Here is a 20620-nt window from a genome sequence, read left to right on the forward strand (position 1 = left end):
GAAAAATAATCCTAAACACAGTGGTTCATGAAAATGTTTAAAATACTGGTTTTTAGATGCTGAATATAAACAAGGAGAACTGTAGTCTTGGCATAAACACCATAATTCTATAGGGAAAAAACACAGAAAATCAAAATATTATTGTTTAAGTAAGTCTTCCCATATTAAAACCACAATGACACACAGACACTAAAACACACTATGCTCTATTCCAGTACTCTGGTACTATAAGTACCAACAGGTTACAACACCCATAACTTGCTTGTAGCTCTGACCTTGAAAACAAATGGCTGTTATGAAATAGTATGACCAAACCAAGAGATGGTTCTGTACAAATCAAAATGAAACAATACAAAATGTAGGACCAAAATCAAGCATAAAAATAAAGTAACATAACCTTATTTTGAGAACACTAATCCTTCATTACAAAGGATACTTTTTATGTATTAACGCTTACAGAGTACACTTACAGTAATTCTTTATACATCCAGCAATGCAACAAGAGCCTAAAGCAATGACTAACACAACTGACAGGCTTCAAATGACATCAGATCATAACAACATAACAGATGACAATAATATACTACACTGATAAACTCTTAATAAGGGAAGTATCTATAAAGTGTCTAGAGTTCTTCAGCCATGATTCTCTTAGCCCTGTGTGTTCACCATTCATTTTCACCCATTTCTACAGGAGAATTGTTTTGGGTAGAGGAGGATGAATAACCGCCACACTCAGGTATGGGCTCTGATAGCCAGTTGTTTTCTTGCAACAGTGGTTGTGTAGACAAAGTAAATTGAATCTCAAAAAACTCTAATGATTCTCCATCTTCCTTCTCTATCAGAAACTGATAGTCCCCAAATCTAACCATGCACTTGTATGGCAGGTCCATTTTATTTAGGTAGCCCAGCTCCTTGTTGTCCACAATCAGATTGGCCTTCTTACTCATATTTTTAATTTCAAAAGAGAGAACTGAGCTACCAAACTTTTTAAACAGCTGCAGAGAAAACTGAACTCGGGAAACCTGTTTATCCTGAAAGGTATAATGACAGGTGTTGGAATTTCGGCCAAATTTCACCACTTCACTGGAGGAGAGTTTCTCTCGGTTAAAAAATCTTATTGACTGGAATATTCCACTTCGCTGGTAGCCAGGATGATAAACAGTCATCTGGAGACAGGTTACTGTCTCTTCCGTGTCAGCATCTTCAAAACCAGACATGATGTGCACCAGAATCTGACCTGCCTGCAACAATCAAATCAGCACATTAGTTCACTCCCATATGTCAAGCACTCAGATCTTGGATTATAATATTTTGAATGAAAATTTTCTGATAGGTGATTTATTTAAACTTTAAGAAAATGATACATAGAATACTTTCAACTAACTAGTAGAAACGTGAAATGTTATACTAAGCCCCATGAGAAATGATGCATTACTTTTTCCTATTTTTCATTTCTAGTTTGACAGTAAGACTACACATATAATCTGGACAGTAACAAGGAATGATTATTGATAAAGTGATTTGGGGGGAACATAAAGAAACTTCAGTTCAGTTCCTTTCTCATTTAAATTGAGTGACTTGGGCCCAGACAAAATAGGACAGCTATACTTTAAAAAGAAAATCAGGAATAAAGAATCCCTTTGGTGCGAATACCCTCATAGGATATACACATAAAGAAATCTATAGTTTATTAACTGAATTATAATTTGATACTATGAGTTATGAAATCTGATTAAAGAAATTTAAAAGTTATAAACAAGTAACTGCAACATTTGTCCTGTATATCCTTAGATTTCTAGTAAGTAAAGGTTTAAAAACAGTAAATGCTTTAAAAGTTTATTTTATTCTATAATTTTAAAATGTAGACATTATATGCTTTTAATTGAAAAATAAATCTCCTTGAGGTAGTTCTAAATATCATATAGTCTGTACTTGTACTGAAATTATTTAATTTTGTCAATGGTTCCTAATGACTAGACAGACAAACTGTCATTAACCACAAGCAACACAATCTAACTGCTGTTAACCACATCCCTGTTGAGTGCACGGCCCTTTGGTGTCCTCCACCTACACTATAAGTACCTGTTAATAATCAGTGGAGTAGTTTAAGCAGTAAAACAGGACAGAAGAATTAGTTACTAAAATCTATGAGAAGTTATTTTGACACAGAACTGCCAGTTTAGTTTCTTTTAAAAGAACTGCATGCACATGATTAAAAAATTCAAACATTTAAAAAGAATTTTTTTAAGTATCTTCTTTCCACCCTAATCCTTTGTTTACTCTTTGAGAGTCAACTACTGTAAAAGTTGCGTTTATCCTTACAGAAGTCTGAAACACAATAAATATAACTATGTGTGTGCTCAAAGACATACACATATCTAAACATACAAAAAAAATTTTCTTACACAAATAGGAACATACTGTACTTAATTCTAGACCTTGCATTTTTTTTTTGATTAGTAATACAAACGGGTGATTTTTTCCATATCTATACATATAAATATACCTCAGTCTTGAATAGCTGCCTAGAATTCCTTTAATCTCGTGTGGTGGTTATTACACCAGGAGATACAGGGTGATGATGAGTCCTCCGGGCCTTCCTTAAATACTATGCAGGACTTACAGTGGGGTTTGAGGAGCAATGGCCTTAAGCGAAGCTGACTTGTAGTTTTATTGTTTTTTGTTTGCCATCTGTATTAGATATTGGTATCAAATAATGCTGGTTAAAAAGAAAAAAAGCAGAATGTTTTCCTTTTCTTTCTATGCTTGCTGCTGTGTACTTTTAAGAGAATCTTTTCTGTTTTGCAAAGTTGTGCTGCTAAAAATCAAACTCAGTTTATTCAATTACTCAACAAATGACATAACTAAGGAAAATTTCTTTTTTATTGATTTGGAAATATATCTGTAATTTTAAATTTACTTTCATAATAGGCTCTTTTTGGACATTATTATATCATATTGCCTTACTCAAGCAGACAACAAATGCCCAGCTATAAGCAGAAAAACAGAGAGGAACATTCAAAATCTTGGGACAAGGGTGGTAAGAATTACTATAAAACCAAAGGCAGCAAGAACTAACACACAAAGACAAGAATTAATCAATTCTACACTGCAGGACTTGAAGATAATTTAATTACAATAATAAATATTTAAGAAGCAGACAGCTTAAAAGAATAATCATAACAAATCATGAGATGATACAATTATTGGTTGACAAGGAAAGAATTAGCTGTTAACAAAGAGTGTAAAAAGAAACTTCTTGTCATGATCTCTGCCTTGTCTAGGATACGCTGCCACCACTCTAATTCATTTCTGGACTTCGGACAGTAACAGTTCTAAAAGGAGACCTGGATGTTAAAACATGGTATATTCTGGATAATGTCTTTTGGTAACACCCAAATTTTGTTTTTGTGTTCTTTATATAACCTAGTAGCTTAGAACTCAGTCTTTAGAGCAAATCCACCATCAGGAAAACTTTGCCCCATATAGGCTCTTATGGCTAGTACACAGGGCAAATGTATTATCCACTGCAAAGGAAAAAGCTGGCATTCTGGTTTATAAATCAGTGGCTATAAGTGTCTTGGGTGAAGTGAAGCAATCAGCATCTGATGAACTTCTGGGTTCACAATTGTGAGCCTCCAACAAACACTGAGGGAGACCGTGTCACTGTCAAACATTTACTGCCCCTCACTACCAGGCCCATCTCTACTGGCTCTGCCCCTTTAAAAGATGATCTTTCCCACTCCATTGACAATCATATCAATGAAATGTGAAGCTTATTTCTAAGCATACATTATAAAAATCACTGTGCAGGTAGATCCTTTCCTCTGTTACATTTGCAGTCCCCAAAAGGAGCAGCTCAGCGTGGGTCCCAGAGGGAAAGACCAAAGACAGAGCCATAAAAGACTTACCATACGAGCAAGAAATCAATCCTTTTTGTAACTTATTTGTTACTGAGCCATAATATTACCCTGACATATGTCCCTCACCTATCGTATGAATGTATGAAAGTTACAAAGCCTGACAGTAATAAAGGCTACTACTTACTGAATGCCTTTCATGTACCAGGCACAGTGCTAGCCCTGTATACATACTGTCTTATCTAATTTTCAAAATAACAGTATGAACCATCACTTCACAGACAAAGGAGGTGAGTCTCAGCGGGTTTAGCCAAGTAGCCGAGGTCACAAAGCCAGTATCAAAGGCAGGATTCAAACAGAATGGAAATGCACCCTTTCTCTTGCCCACTACAAACATTACTCCCTGTTACCAGTTACTTCACAAACCAGCGTAGCTAACCAGGAGAGAAGAGAGCCATGGAGGTGTGTTGATTAGAACCAGCAAGAAACCAACCTAGAATTAGTGTTGAGGAGGTAAATACACTGTTACTGCCTCCTTATAAGAGGAAGAGGCTGTGAAGCACCAGGTTACTGGGAATATTAGTTATCCTTAATATGGATATTGGCATGTTACTAGTAATTATGGTGGGCTGCAGGGAGCACCAAAGTTGAGTAAACCTTGGTCTCTGACCTCAGGGAACTTAGAAACTAATCTATTCATTGATTTCCAGAGCTGCAAGTTCCCTCTACAAAGTGGCCTGAATCTCTAACATTTCAGAGTGGACAGCAGAAAAATAGAAAAGACAGAAACTAACCAAAAAAACTAAAATAATGAAATTGCTGGATCTTTCATGTAAAAAGTCATTCAAAAGTAGCTTTTTCAAATCTGATTGGCCTAAGTTATCAAAGAAACATAAGAACAATGAGCTTACATAGTGGTAACAGTTGTTACATCTGGAGAGGGAAACTGGGGTCAGGGGTGTAAAGGAGACTTTTCACTGTGCACTCTGTACCTTTGGAATTTTATACCATGTGCATCTAATATGCAGTGAAACATGTAACAAGTATTTCCTTTACAAAGTCATAAAGCATCTGATTTGTATAGTATTAAATGGAGTTGGAGGCTATCATTAAAGTGATAAACTATGATCTCTGATATCAAAAACTTGTAAAATACTGTTGATGATGTCTGACATACAGTAGCATCTGTATTAACATATGAACCACAACTAACTGCTGGCACTGAGCTAGTAGGAGGGGAAGAGAGACTTGGAAGCACAGCAAAAAAGGCAGCTATCCTGCCTGACCCGTCTCACCGGTCATCACCCTGCAGTGTGGCTTTGAAGACATCCCTGAACGCTCCTATTCAGCAGAATCAATACTTACTAAACAGGTCTTGCAAAAGGACTCGTGAAAAACCAAAACAGCAGGAGGAAACCCTTAGGTAAAGCTCAGGGGTTTTTCTTTTTCTTTCTTTCTCTTTTTAAATCAGAGACGGTGTCTTCTTTCTCCAATTCTGCCTGGCTGGCCTGCGTCCAATCAAAATTGCAGTCCGATTCGCTGTGAGGGCAGACTTCCGCTGCGAGGTTGAGTGTGGACTCTGGCTCCAGAGAATTTGGAAAAATTCTTCTTTCAATCTGGAAGCTGGGGAAAGTCCCGAAAAACAAGGGATTACGTTATTTCCCTAATGAACCAGGCTGAAGCAAGGAAGGAGGATGTAGAAGAGCCCCCCGGGTCTCAGCAGAAAAGTCTCTGCCAAGCGAGAGTGAGGGACGGTGGGCGACGGCGAGGGGTCTCCCGCAACCACTGTGAGCTACCCTTCATAAACTTTTTCTTGTTTACGGATTAGAAAAAAAAAATTTGCAAAGCACAGAAAAGTACAAGTAGAACACTTAAATCCCATCTCTAGTATTTCTCCTCAGTGCTCCTTCCTCTGGTCTGCAAGTATTACTCTATTTTGTGAAGCCGGGATCACGCCGTGAGTAACTGCTCCAGCGTCTGCGCGTAGCCGAGCCAGCAGGAGGAGCGGGTGACGACTGTCTGTCTATACAACACCCCGAAAGTGTCCTTGACAAAGCTTCCCTCTCCGGGCGATAAGCAGAAAAGACCGTCCCCACGTCATCCCTCAGACCGCCACCCGGCAGGTACCTCGGCGTCCCAGAGTCCTTCCCAGAGCGGCTTCGCGTTCCGGGCTCCGCACGAGGTTAATGGACGCGACCCGGCGGACGGCCCCGGATCGCAGGCGGTCACCGCCCACCGCCCACCGCAACGCGTCCGCGCCGCACTCGGTGAAAACGCCCGCCCGCCGCGCCGCAGCTACAGCGGTGGGGGCTGGGGGGCAGGTGTGAGCCGGAGCTGGGGGACAGCGCCGAGGAGGGAGAGAGACGCAGACGCCTCTCAGCCCTGCGGGGCCAAGGCCTTCCCGCGCGCGTGGTGACGCCTAAATCCCGCAGGCCGAGCGCGCCCCCCCGCCTTCCCTTCCCCGAGCGCTTAGGACGCAAAGTGCGAGGTTCCCAGACTCCTCCCAGCCCTCGCCCCCCTCCCTCCTCCGCGCGGTGACCGCACCGCGGACGTCGCCCTTTCTGACGAGAAGTCCAGCCGCCTTCTGAGCTCCCAGAACAGGTTTGATGCGTGGTAAGCCGGCGGGGACCCCACCTCCCAAACAAGAGCCCCTCTTCTGAAGAGGATGTGACTTGCGAGCTGGATTTTGAAAAGGGAACAGAATCACTTCAACATTGAGGGCTGCTTCCCACACACACACACTGCAAGTGCTGGCCGGGACCGGGGTCGAGGGACGCGAGGAGTTGAACCTCCCAGTCAAGACAGGTGCCTGGCTCACATTATTCTTATTTAATCCCCAAGGCCGGGAGAGTGGGCCTCCCTTACAGATGAGTAAACTGAGGCCCAGAGGGTGGTTAAGTTTCCGGGCGAGCAACAGCACACGCAGGGCGTGAACTTGCTCCAGGGCTCCTAATCTGCCTCCCGGTGCCGGTGATGCTCTGGTCTGACGCCCAAGCAGTCCAGGCGCTTCCTCTCTCGCACCATCCACCCGAAGGGATTCTTCACTCAACACCCAGGGTCTCGGGTTCCAAAAGTAAGGGCTGGTACTCGGTACAACGGGAAACTGTCAACCTCAGGAGTCCTTTATAGCCTAGAGTGAATAAGGTGATACTATTTTTCTGCCTCAGGGAGAAGATCTGGAATGAACTAAAAGGTGCAGAGCGCCTACTACAGTAGATGTCTAGAAGGAGATAAGAGACTATGTGAGGAGGAAAAAGGATTGAGCACAGCGGCGGGAGGACAAAGCTTGCAGTGACCTTGGTCATACTGGCCTACCTATTTGAAGGCTTGGAAACCGCCCACCAATTCTGGTAAATGTCTGATGGAAGCCTCCCATTTGTCTCAGTTCTGTCCTTGACTTCAGGACAGTACTTGTTTATGGTTCTGTTTCACTGGCAATAAAATGACAGTGACGCTTGCTGCTTCACCATCTGATAGGTTCTGAGAAGGGGTTAAGTATTAAACTCTCGGAGTTAGATACAATCAAGAACCGTAAGCATGAGGAAGGAAGGGTGCATCTGTAAGTAAGGCAGATTCCTATAAGGCTGCAATTTTGTTCGTTAATCATCAACACTATTTCTTCCCTGAGAGAGAGAGAGAGAGAGAGAGAGAGAGAGAGAGGAGAGAGGAGAGAGAGAGAGAGAGAGAGAGGAGAGTGAGAGAGAGAGAGTCACAGTACCTTTTTTTCAGCCAAAGAACGTTAGAGCAGGTGGAAGATAAGACATGCAATTGAACTACACCAGTAAACTCACACAATAAAATATTATTAGAATTGGAGTTTCTGATCTCTAATCTTTAAAATTAGTCTGTGAAAATGCTTTATAAACTGCAAAGGACTATTTAAGTAGGTGTTATTAATAACACTAACAGAGAAAATGCAACAACTGCTAAAATTCACGATCTTGAAAACATTATTCCATTTTTCTGTTTCCTTTAAGATAACTTGATTTATAAAATGACCCAAAATGAGACTTAAAGTCCAGATCAGGATCTAATCTGAGTAATGGTTTTCTCCCTCTGACAACTGGTTAAAAACAATGGCCTTAAAACTGAAAATTGTTTTTGGAAGTTGAGAAACAGCCACAAATGCACACTTGAAGTTTCTGTTCCTTAAAGGTTTGAGGAGACACTCGACAGTGGCTACATGCTCCTGATGTCAACTATACTACAAAGCTATAGTAATCAAAACAGTGTGGTCCTGGCACAAATACAGACACATAGATCATTGCAACAGAATAGAGTCCAGAAATGAACCCATGCACCTATGATCAATCAATCTATGACAAAGTAGACAAGAATATACAATGGGAAAAAGACAGTTTCTTCAATAAGTTGCATTGGGAAAACTGGACAGCTACATACAAAAGAATAAAACTATACCACCTTCTTATACCATATACAAAAATAGACTTAGAATGGATTAAAGACTTAAATTTAAGATCTGAAACCATAAAACTCCTGGAAGAAAACATAAGCAGTCCACTTTTTTTTTGTAATCTAATTTTTTTAAACCTTTTTTATTGAGTTATAGTCAGTTTACAATGTTGTGTCAATTTCCAGGGTAAAGCACAATTTTTCAGTTATACATGAACATACATATATTCATTGTCACATTCTTTTTCACTGTGAGCTACCACAAGATCTTATATATATTTCCCTGTGCTATACAGTATATTCTTGTTTATCTATTCTACATATGCCTGTCACTATCTACAAATTTCGAACTCCCAGTCTGTCCCTTCACCCCCCCCCCCCTTGGCAACCACAAGTTTGTATTCTATGTCTATGAGTCTGTTTCTGTTTTGTAGTGGTCCACTTTTTGACACTGGTATTTGCAATATTTGTGTGGGTGTTGGAGGATCTGTCTCCACAGGCAAGGGCAACAAAAGCAAAAATAAACAAATGGGAGTACATCAAACTAAAAAGCTTTTGCAGAGCCAAGGAAGTCATCACTAATCAAAAAGGCAACATACTGAATGAGAGGAGATATTTGCAAATAATATGTCCAACAAGGAGTTTATATCCAAAATATACAAAGAATTCACACAACAAATATCAAAGAAACCAGACAGTCCAATTAAAAAATGGGCATAGGACTTAAACAGATATTCTTCCAAAGAAGATATATACAGATGGCCAACAGGCACATGAAAAGATTCTCAACACCACTAATCATCAGGGAAATGCATATCAAAACCACAATGAGATATCACCTCACATCTGTCAGAATGGTTATTATCAAAAAAAGAACAACAAGTAACAAGTGTTGGTAAAGATGTGGAGAAAAGTGAATCTTTGTGCACAGTTGGAGGAAATGTAAATTGGTGCAGCCACTATAGAAAACAGTATGGAGGTTCCTCAAAAAATTAAAACTAGAACTACCATATGATTCAAGAATTCTATTCCTGGGTATTGATATGAAGGAAACAAAAACACGAATTTGAAGATATATTCACCCCAATGTTCATTGTAGCATTATTTACAATAACCAAGATACAGAAACAACATAAATGTCCATTGACAGATGAATGGATAAAGAAGAGAAATGAACTCTTTCCATTTATGACAACATGAATGGGCGTAGAGGGTATTATGCTATGTGAAATAAGTCAGAGAAAGATGAATGCTGTATGATTTTACTTATATGTGGAATCTTAAAAAGTGAACAAACAAAATAGAAAAGGACTTACACATACAGAGAACATACTGGTGGTTGTCAGGGGAGGGAGATGGGTAAAACAGGCAAAGGCAATCAAGAGGTACAAACTTCCAGTTATAAAATAAATAAGTCACTACAGGTAATGTATAACACAGGGAATATAGTCAATAATATTGTAATGACTTTTTATGGTGACAGATGGCAACTGGACCTACGGTGATCGTTTCATAATATATAAAAATATTGAATCATTCTGTTGCACACTTGGAACTGTTATAGTATTGTAAGTCAATTGTACTTCAATTAAAAAAAGATTTTAAATCAGTAATATCTAAATTAGGCAAAGTAATTTCTAATATGTGCTTTATTTTATTACTGTTTCTGTTTGTGTAAAACCACTAAAAACATTTTTAATAGATTATTTTAGTTTTACTATTGATTTTACTTGTTTTATTGTTACTCAATTTCAAAGTTTAAATAGAGTAACAATAGCATTTATGGAAAAACATGAACATCATTCATTGAAAATGTCTTTGCTATTTAAAGAAATATAGTAGAACTTTATGTGCTGAAAGTTTACTAGATATTATAGAAAGAGGTTTATAAAATATCCTCATCTCAGGCTATGATTTCTCAAAAAAACAAGGGAATTACTAAAAGCGTGTGTGAAAATACTTCAGCCAAAATCACATCAGGCTGAAGAAATGAAGGATTCCAGCATGTGCCAACATCACACATGTGCTGATGAGAACACACCTCCCGGAAATAGCTTTGGGGACCCTTTTATTTGCAGGTTTCCTTTTCAGAGAGGAATAAAATAATTTTAATTTTGGTTTTGATGTGATTGTGTCATTTTGACAAACCCATTCTTTGATTCTGAAGTTTCGAAAATTGTCTCTTGCGCTCAGAACTGCTGGTGAACTGTTAACATCTTTTAAATTAGACAGAGTGTGGTTAAACTTCTTTCCTGTGAATTTAATGAAGGAAGGCTTTGGATGGCTTTAAAACTTGGTTAACTTCACTTAATACAGCCAAATGCTGTGAGTGTTGCTGAGTATAGAAGCTAAATGCTTTCTGGAGGGCTAAAGTATTCCTAGGCTACAAATTTGAGAGATTAAAAAGAACCCTTAGAGAAATGGTACCCCGAAAGTCAGGCCAGAATTATTTATCAAAGGAAAACAGAAGAAAACACTAGGCGTGTATATTACTGATACAAAAGAGAGAGAGATTTACTGTTTGAATTATCAGTGATGAATCATTTAATTTGAAAATAACATGAAATGCCCACAATCCAATGTATTTCTGTCTAGCTTTGAACAATTTGAAATTTCCAAATTGTATTAATGTTTAACAATAAAGTAAAATTCTGTCTTAGCTCTCATATTCAATTGATGGTGCCCCCTTCAGTAACTGTTCCCCTTGCTATCACCACGCCCACCTCCACAATATAGGTTTCAACATAATTTCTAATTCAGGTCTTTCCTTGTTTGGAACTACAAAAATATTTGTCCATGGAAAGAATCCTAAAAACAGTTTTTAGATACTTCCACAAGCCCACAATTAAGCTGATGTACCTGAAAATCTACTGTATTTCACTTAAAATAAAAAATAGAGAAAGCTAATTTATGGAAATACAATCACGTACTATAGGAAAAAATTTAAATTATTGCTTGTTTGTGTTGCTTGATGGTAACTGGGTTATATGATACTTGCCTTCTGCTCAATGTACTCTAAGCACCTTGGATACAGATTCATCTAATTCTCCCCTGCCCAGCTCAGATGTTCAGATTTGGAATAACCCAGGAATGCCCCACATCAGGGCTGATGCTCTCTGCCAACCAGTGAAAACATTCAGAATCTACTGAGATAACTCAGCTCTTTTATCATAATCCCCTAAATGGGGCTCAGGAGAAGGCCCAAAGTGTTGAGATGGAAATGAAGAAAAGCTAGTCTGGACTTCTCTTTCTCCCTGTTCTTGGGGTTAAGCAACTGCAATGGAAACAGTTTAGACGTATGTGGAAAGGTCTGCTGGATGCACCACTAGAGAAAAACCAAAGTGCAGAACAAAAATGCTACGTTTGTGGGAGAAGAAAAAAGTTTGTAAATGCACAAACTATCTGCAAAGAGATTCAAGAAATAGAACTGTAATATTGGTTAATCTGAGAAAAAGAATTTGAGAGAGGGCAGAAGGTGGAGGTAGGAGATATATTTCACTGTGTATTTTTTCAAAATGTTTGGATTTTTCTCTCATTTGCATGCATTATGGTTACACACACATTAAACAAATTCTTTTAAAAGCTTTTTTAGGAAGAGCCAAGTGAAAGAAGTCTCCTGAGAGAAAGGTCTCAATGCTTTGATGCCTCAACATTTTTCACATGATGGAGGACTGCAATAAAATCCAGGCCCTTGAGAGAGCGATCAGATGGTGAGGAGAAAACTGGAGCCCCCCAGAGGCAGGACACCTGGAGGCTGGAGGGAGAGGAGGAGTCAGCCTGTTTTGAGCCATCTGTTCTGCCCCTCCCTGGAAGCAGTTGTGGGGAAGTTGCTGATAGGCAGGACTTTAGGGTGGCCCCCAAGATTCCTACCCCCTGGTGTACACAATTTGTACAATTCCTTGAGTGTGGGCAGAATCTGTGACTGTGATAGGATATCACTCCTGTGACCAGGTTTCTAATCAATTATCTGGGAACTCTAGGGAGATTATCAGGTTGGGCCAGACCAAATCACATGAATCCATAAAAGGGCCAAGCCCTTCAGGAAGTCAGAAACACCACTCCTGCTGGCCTGGAAGCAAACATCCATGTCAAGGACTGCCTACAGAGAAACATATGGCAAGGGACTGTGGTTGACATCTATGAGCTGAGAGTGGTCCCCTGACAACAGCTACCAAGAAAATGGGAACCTTGGTCCTATATCTGGAATTCTGTCAACAACTTCCAGCCTTGCCGGAGACCACTCCCTGCCCCAAGCCTCGGGTGAGAACCGCAGCAGTGTTCTCAGCTAGAATGTGCCCAGATTGCTGTCTGACCAAACACTGAAATTATAAATGGGTGCTGGTTTTTGTGTTTTTGTATATCATAGAACCTTTATTACTTTTCCTCTAGATTCTTCAATACTTATAAAATGTCCATGCTCTAGTGATGATATCATTTTATGGACATTTAGAATGTCTTCATTTATACATATTTTACATTTGGTTCATAGAACAGATAATTTAATGAATGCTGTTTTAAACTGCTAAATTTATGGTAATTTTTATGCAACAATTGAACACCTTTTTGTTGTTGTTGTTAGAGGACCCCAATGAGTTATGAGAGACCTCAGTGGATCCTGACCCTGGAAACCCCGGTCATTCTTTGTGAGAGCCAGAGGCTAGGTAAGCAGGAAAAGAAGGGTCAGTTTTGGGGGGGTGCATTGTTTCTGCCTGTTTCATATCCTCCAAACCAAGTAGGTTAATCTTTGCCTCACTGAATCTAAACTTTGTCATATAGTATTCATTTTCAGTAAAAATTAATGAATTAATTAATTAATTAATTTTTTAATAAAACCCCACAAGCCCCCAAACCTTCTTTGATATTATATTTAAGTATTTAGGTTTCATTTGTTAATGCTTCTCCATTAATTTTTAAAACATAATAAATTACTAGCATCCTAACAAATAACAACTTTTTATACTGCTGAGAAGACCCACATTATTTAATTTATAATACAATCATTTCATTTTCTTATAAAATAAGTCTTTCCTCAGAAAAATGCCATACCTGGAATAAGTTCTCCTTCTGTCCTCCATCTCTGGTTCTTTCTTTATGTTTACCATCATTGTGCTGACAGCTACGGATGTAATTCTGAGAAGAAATTTCCGGAATGACATTCTGGCCATTATCCCCATAGAAATATCACTATTCCCAGCTTTTCTGGCTTCAAGTTTATAATATAATTAGTGATATAATAAAAGGGTTAAGCTGGTCTTGAGATCATCTTGCTCCAACACTGAAGCCCTTTGGAAGGAATGTAACCTCCTCCAAAAATAGGCTCCACCTGAATATTTTATTTAGTCTAGGCTTAGATGGAGAGTCCCTTTCTACTCTACTTATTTATCTTACTAGGATTTTAGAAATATGCCATCTGCCTTCTGCCACCACTCCACTGAGTTTGTTCTTTTAAAGCTATACTTGACCTACTTGCTGTGCCAACGGACACTTCTCTGTCCCCATCCTCCTTCACTTCTCTGCATCAGTTAGTACTGTTGACCCCTGCCTCTTCATTGAAATATGGCCCACCCATCCATCACTTCCCCCTACCTGGCTTTTAGGATGATAGGAGTATCAGTACCCTTTTCTCTCTTTCCATTCCCAAGTATCCAGTGCCCTTTTTATAGGCTCTAGAATATTTAGTCCTTTCCCCCAAGCACTGAATTTCTAACATTTTTGCTCATTTACCCTCAAACAGAATTTTCAAAAACAATAACTCTCTTACACATTTTTAAGTTGATATTCATTTTTATCATCACTTTAAATGGTTGCAAAGGATCCAAGTCAGATGTTTAAAAACTCTTTTAGATGTATCCAATGAAAATTATATATACTAATGATTTGATGTCCCCATCATCCACTTAAAAACACATGTACAAGTTCTTGTACATGTACAAGTTTAACAATTAGGAAGTTTATGTTATTTATCTCCTTAAACTTTTATTCCACTTTCTCCATAGAATTTTCTTTTAATATTAATAATTTATATGATTAAATGTTTTTTCATCATACTTCTTTATAATAAAAACATGTGGATATTGAAATTTTAAAAATTTATTTCTTCTTGCCATAGACTCTAAGTATTAATTTTTTAAATATTGAGTTACACATTATAAGTATTATGAATTTATATTTGATTAGAAAGAAAAATAAATGATATATTTTGGTGAATAATTAGTAAACAGAATAAACTTTTATGGAAAATGCATTTATCAATGAGATTTATGGGGTTTTAAAAAATTAGTTCATGGTTGAATGTTTCAGTATGAATTTCATACTGAAAGAATAAACCAGTATTCTATTTTAAAAAAATGCATACAAAGAAAACTCTTTACATGCATAAAAGGAGACAGAAAGAGTTTTGTTATACTAATATCATTTGGTTATCTCAACTTCTTCTAAGGTCATATATTAAGAATTACATAGTGATCTAGCATAAAAATTTTAAGTGATCTAAATACTATTTAGTACTTGAAATACTAAGTGGCTGAATAATTAAGTATTTCTTTTTTCTATTTTGTGGGGAAGTAGAGTTAGAAACCACCGGACTTGCCCAAGGATTTATTACCCAGTTATTAGAGTCATTCACTTTCTCATTTTTGGAGAAATATACCAGAAGGCTTTACCAAGACTAATCAAATTACTACTAATGAAATCTCTTACTCCTTCACCCCAGAGGACACTTCTTTAACCCAGTAGGCACAGAAAGGACAGAGAACATTAAAATATTGTTGACTTCAGTAACTTTTCCGATGAAATGTTGTTAAACATTTAAAGAAATCTTTTCATGTACTTCCGATTTTTTTCTCAAAATCTGGAGCCGCAGATTTAGATTGAAGGGAGGTGTCCACTATGTAACACAGTTACAATCAGATTTTCTATGAGAAAAATTCTAACTTCACTTTTCCATTCAAAAAAACTTGGTAATACAGGTGTTCTTGTGACAAGCAGCTAAATTCTGGCACAGTAATTCTAAAATAGATCGAGCGCTGAATAGAGCCATAACATTTTAGTTTGTCTTTTGACAACAAATAAGAAACAGGATCATGTTCATTGTTTCCTACTTCCTACTTACATTCTCTTTCCTCGGCTCTCTGGGCACTGGCTCTCCATTCTGATTTAGTCCAAATAGGGCATTTTCTTGCACTTTCTTTAGAAGGAACTTTTCTGTAGTAATACAACTCCCAGAATACCTTTCACCACCACAGTTCCTAAAGGGGCGTGTCTTATGGTGCAGAACCGCTGAAAGTCCGGGGTTGAATTGCACAACCAAGTTCTGAGACAATAGCAGGCTGTTTTCTTTCAAAGTCCTACTTCCTGAAACGGAGGCTGTTTATGAGAAACAGTTTATTTCAGGGAGGTTGTGCTATAATTAACTTTTTTTAGAGTTAGGTTTACTGATTTCAGAGTATTTTTCCTCTTCTTCAAGATAAAGGTGAGTATCAGCCTTTTAATGACAAAACGCAGTAGATGGGGGTGCAAAAGATGGCATAATTTTTAAGGAAATATTTTCTTAAATTGTCAGCCCGTTTCCACCTGTTCTCGCCTACATTTAAATAACTTTAGAGCTCCAGGAAGAATATTTGCATTTCTAAAAACTCCTCAGTATGGAGAAGGGAGGAGGGTGGTGAAGGACTACCTAAGCAGTAAAGTTACATTATTGGGAAGTGGAGAAAAGAAACCAGTTTTTTTTTTTTTAAGGTTTTAATAATAAAGTCCTCATGTCATGGAGCTTGCTAGAGCTGCTATTGGACATCTGGCTTTATTTATCTCTTAATCAAGATGTTTGATTAAAAGAGTTGGCATTACTTAATTTGAAAATTTAACCCCAGGATATTTGCCTGGAGTTCACAGGTGGTGATAACAGAAGCTATCACTTTTATGATGGGCTTAATTTTGCCAAGAAACAGATAGATAGGCTCTTAGAATCACTTTTCTCATTTGGAAAGAACTGGCCGGAATTCTGGATGTGGAGAAGTGTTATATATAGAGAAAATATCTAGGAAAACTTTGTGTTTCTATTTTAAAAAGTCCTTTCATTAACCAATTTTAGCATTTAAAGTTAAGGCTCTAGATGACTTAGGAAAGCCATAGCTTAAATCCTTTACAATTGTTTGGAATTTGCAGGTGGATAAGGGTACAAAGAGAGGCAGAATCAGATAGCAGGGTACTTATGTCACAACATAATGGCACCTCTGTTTGTAATATTTGCTTCTATCTCCCTCTTCCTTTTCTTTTTACTTATAAAACTAATACTCTTATGAAAAACAGTATCTGCTTTTGGTTGGCTAATACCTCCTTGTTAAGAACATTTTTAATTCATTACATGTAATCACTGTTGCTGGACAAGTCTATGCATAACACTTCAGCAAGGTCTCCACACCCTTCTGTTTCTCCTCTTTCCTCCTTGACCTCCAATTCAATTGAACTAAAAAGAGCATTATAACTATACCACAGAAGCTGTGCACCCCTAGGGGTAGGTGGTGTGTCAGCAGATTACATGTCTGTACAATGTGCATTACTTTGGGCAGTAGTGGGTGTAGGCTAATTTACCACTTCGAAGACACACCAGGCCTAAACACATGCCAAATCAAGTATACCCACTGACCAAAATAATTTACTTCTGTCTTCCCTCCTCCTCCATCCAAATCCTGTCAACCTGCAGCCTGAAGAGAAACAAAGTACTTAACATTATTCTAATAATTATTTACTCTTCATCTCAAATGTCTTTTTGAGTCTGAGATTAATTCTTCAAGTTCTTCCCCTGACAAGACAGGGGAATCTTAGACTATCCACTTGCGTGAGTAGGGAGCCAATAATTAGTTTAAACTTTAAAAAAAAAATTTAATTAAAAAAGTCATATGTAAATTATGATGGATATTCTAAATCTCACATAAAATAATACTGTTTAATGAGCATGACTGACTTAAGAAACCATCTCCCCTGAAGTGCTATGTGATCTAAATACGCATTTCAAAATATTTCTAAACTTCCATGGCTTTACCCATTCTAAAATAATTTCACTGATCCCTTTCCCAGAACACAACACATGTACTACTTTTACTGTCCCTTAATCTGTTTCAGAGAATAATGGCTTTTCAAAATAAAATCCTCATTGTAAATGCCTTTCTTTCCTGAAATGTTGTGTCTATGAGTTGAAGAATTTTAACAGGAATGTGCATTCAAGCTTTTGGTGTAAACTCATTCCATATTTCTGCTGTTGTATTTGTTGCCTCCATATGGGGGACTCTGTTTCTTGTTATTGACAGTGACATCTACCGTTGCAGGATGTTGTGATTTACTTTGTTTATAGAGTTCTGTGGGATAGACCAATTTAAAAGTAAGAATATTACCTGATGTCATCATTCTTCTATGTCTGAAGAACAGAAAGATGATCATAGCTTAAATATCAGCTACATATTAATTTAATTTTCCCAAAGTATTGTGTACAAACTATTAATTTTAGGTGGCACACGTTCAAACTTTGAAAATTAGAGTTATGCTTAGTTTAATGTGCATTAAAAATATAATTAGCTTTTAAAGTCTGATTTCACGCATAATACTGCTCACGCAGCTGTTAAGTAAAAAGAAAGTGAACCAATTTACTATTGCCTTTAAGGGAATGATTAAATAAATCCTATTACAGATAATATGGAGATATGGTAAAGACGGTGAAGGTAGCATGTGAATGACTAAAGTTTTGGAAATACTGCCCTAAAGTGTTTGAGAAGTGGATATTTTGTAAACCAATGCAGTATCTATGAACTTCACTGGTCATTGGTGACAGAGCTCAACTGATAACACTGTTACGGAAACGACAGGCCAGCCAAGAAACAAGCACCACTCGGAGGGTTGGAGTACTCAGATGTATTATGCCGGCGGGCTCAGAGGGGCTTCTGCTCCGAAGCTCTGAGCACCTCCAAGATGTGCGCATGAGGTTTTATAGGGTAAAGTACAAGCTTGGGGTATTTGGCCAATAGGCATGGAACAGCTTTAGCAGCATCATTATCACAAAAGTGGAGGCAGGAGGCAGCAAACCAACATTCCAAAGCCAGATATATATCTTTGAAAATCCAGCTGGCTAGCAAAAAACATGAACAGCAAACCAACACTAATTAACTTAGATTTACAAGTTAGTCCAGCAGAACTCAGATCAGTATTCTAATACTTAGATTTGTGAGTTATCTTGTTAGCCCAGACCAGTTTTTCCTTCACAACACAATCTGTTGAATTTCCTAATTACAGATATACACAGTATTTGATAAAAAATGCCTTATCAAACTTTATTAGACCAGCAGTCCTCATGAAATGTCATAAAATTAAAGGGATGCAGAAGATAGCTAATATTTCTTGGAACAAGAATTATAAAGAAGGTGAATTATCCCGGAGTAAGCACTGTAGCTCCATTCTGCCCATTTCACTGAGACGCTACTATCTCTAAAGTGGGGGTGGGGTTGGGGCTGAAGGGTAGGAGTTGGGGAGGGGATAGCAAACATCATCTAGGTCCAGGACCATTAACATATTCTGATATGTGCTGTTGGCCATTAAAATGGTCATATTGGTCATTTCTTTTGGGAAATTCATTCTAGGGAGGAAATAATTCAAAATACAGAGGAAATTCACAAAGATGTTCATCATAAAGTTATTTTTAATAACAGAATTGTGAGCGTTCTTACAAAGGGAAAAGGTTAAGCAAAATGATGGATGAAGACTAGTAGCAGTGTAGAAGATGCTAGGTGAAAAATAGATTTAGTATTGATTAACTATTGTAACTGCCTAACACACATATAAAATGGTGTAGATATGAATTTACAAATATTCTAAGAGTGTTGTCTTATAGTGGTATATTAATTGTTCCTTTTTCTCCCTTTTCTCTATTACTGTGTTTTTAATATGATATTTTTATATTGGCTTTTTATATTACTATATAATATAGTTATTACTATATATATAGTTACTTTTTTAAGAAAACAGAATGCATTAAACCATGCTGCTAAACAGTAAGTAAAACTGTGCAGTCTTTGGAAAGTAAGACTTTACCTTCTCTTTATTTGACGTACAGGTAACTTCCTATTTGAAAGAAGAGGGGATTGACTCAGGGCCGGAACAAGCATGTGTGGCAGAACCACAGAACATAGGAGGAATTACCAATTGAAACACTTCTAGTTGATTTTCTCGTGCTGCTTGTGCTTTACTTGATTGCTTCCGTGGCAATCATAGTTTTATTGCACTCAGCTTATTCTTCTGTTTTGAAGAAAAGAAAAAAAGGGAAGGAATGGGGAAGAGGAGCTTTACCTGATATATGTGCTAATAGCTTCTTAGCTAGTTTCTTGTTCTTATGGATTCCCATAACCTAGATTCATGGATTTATGTCTGCACATATTGTACTTAGGTTCAATTTTGCCACATCACTGTATATACTCCTATTGCACCTCAGAGTTTATTGTATCATTGGCTTACCCAGGAAGCTCTGCTTAGAATCTTAACTTCAGCCCAGCTAGTTACTATGGTATATGCTCCATTGGTGCATAATAAAGCACCAAAAAACCTACAAAATTGCCAGCGAAAGTCTTATCTATTTATAATTGTTGTTCTTTTCTGTAAAAAAAAAAAAAGTTTAGACCCTCATCATATTTCTGATGTCTGATGTGCACTTCCAAAAGTTATTTGATAAGAAATACTAGAAGCTGTTTGAACCGAGATTCCCTGCTACCCCCCAACTCCCCTCTTCCCAAGTGGGCAAGAGAAACTATAGGCAGATATGAGGAACTAGGTCGAGGCTTTCCAAGGCGCAGCTTGCCAGGCAGCTGAGAAGCAATTAGAAATACCCTTATCCTGCTAATTCTGGGCACGCAGGCTCCAGACTCTTAATGCAGATGAGGAAAACACCTCATCTTCCTTCCTCTCCTCAGGACCTTCCTGAGGGCACATTCTTGGAATATATTTCCATTAAGTAAAATGACCTCTCATCACCTTGTCCAAATCCAAAGGCCACTTTTTAGACTTCATCTTTTTCTTTCTCTTTGCAGTGTTGGCACTGTTGACTCCTCTAAATTCGCTGCTTTGATTTTCGTTATCACCACGCACTTCTGACTTTTCTCTGACATCTCTGGCTGCGCTTCCCTTTTTCTGTTTCTCTGCCCACTTCATGCACTGCGTTCTGCTCTCTGCCTCCTTTCTCTCACCGTGTGTTCACCTTGGGTGAAGTATGTCTCTCCACTACACCAATACACACCAGGATACTGAAGGCCGGGTCTTTCCTCTCCCCGAGTTCCCAACTCTTGTATCCAGATGTAAACATCTATCTA

The 20620-nt window shown here is 38.0% G+C and overlaps 2 protein-coding genes and 1 long non-coding RNA gene across 12 annotated transcripts in view; 1 reads left to right on the top strand and 2 right to left on the bottom strand.

The window, feature by feature from the left end:
* Positions 1 to 153: 153 nt before the first annotated feature.
* Positions 154 to 5366, bottom strand: TIFA (TRAF interacting protein with forkhead associated domain). Its single transcript, XM_032462128.1, has 2 exons — positions 5229 to 5366; positions 154 to 1244 (listed from the first exon to the last, which is right to left on the bottom strand). The coding sequence occupies exon 2, from the start codon at positions 1218 to 1220 to the stop codon at positions 666 to 668; it is 555 nt and encodes a 184-aa protein (XP_032318019.1). The 5' UTR covers positions 1221 to 1244; positions 5229 to 5366; the 3' UTR covers positions 154 to 665.
* A 959-nt stretch (positions 5367 to 6325) lies between these two features.
* ALPK1 (alpha kinase 1) overlaps positions 6326 to 20620 on the top strand; it is a 119294-nt gene continuing 104999 nt past the window's right edge. For 4 of the 10 annotated variants that reach the window (XM_032462031.1, XM_014567786.2, XM_032462025.1 and 1 more), the window contains exons 1-4: positions 6326 to 6668; positions 7031 to 7213; positions 11860 to 11986; positions 12856 to 12937. The gene's annotated coding sequence lies outside the window, so the exon portion shown is untranslated. Of the gene's footprint in view, positions 6669 to 7030; positions 7214 to 11859; positions 11987 to 12855; positions 12938 to 15592; positions 15748 to 20620 lie in introns of those variants that run through there. The other 6 variants (XM_032462076.1, XM_032462083.1, XM_014567781.2 and 3 more) reach the window with 3 other exon arrangements.
* On the bottom strand, positions 10521 to 15481 carry LOC106731053. Its single transcript, XR_001367496.2, has 3 exons — positions 15388 to 15481; positions 13323 to 13406; positions 10521 to 12030 (listed from the first exon to the last, which is right to left on the bottom strand). It is a non-coding gene; the product is annotated as an uncharacterized LOC106731053 (long non-coding RNA).

The sequence above is a fragment of the Camelus ferus genome, chromosome 2 (assembly GCF_009834535.1).
Source record: "Camelus ferus isolate YT-003-E chromosome 2, BCGSAC_Cfer_1.0, whole genome shotgun sequence".
Taxonomy (NCBI): Eukaryota; Metazoa; Chordata; class Mammalia; order Artiodactyla; family Camelidae; genus Camelus; species Camelus ferus.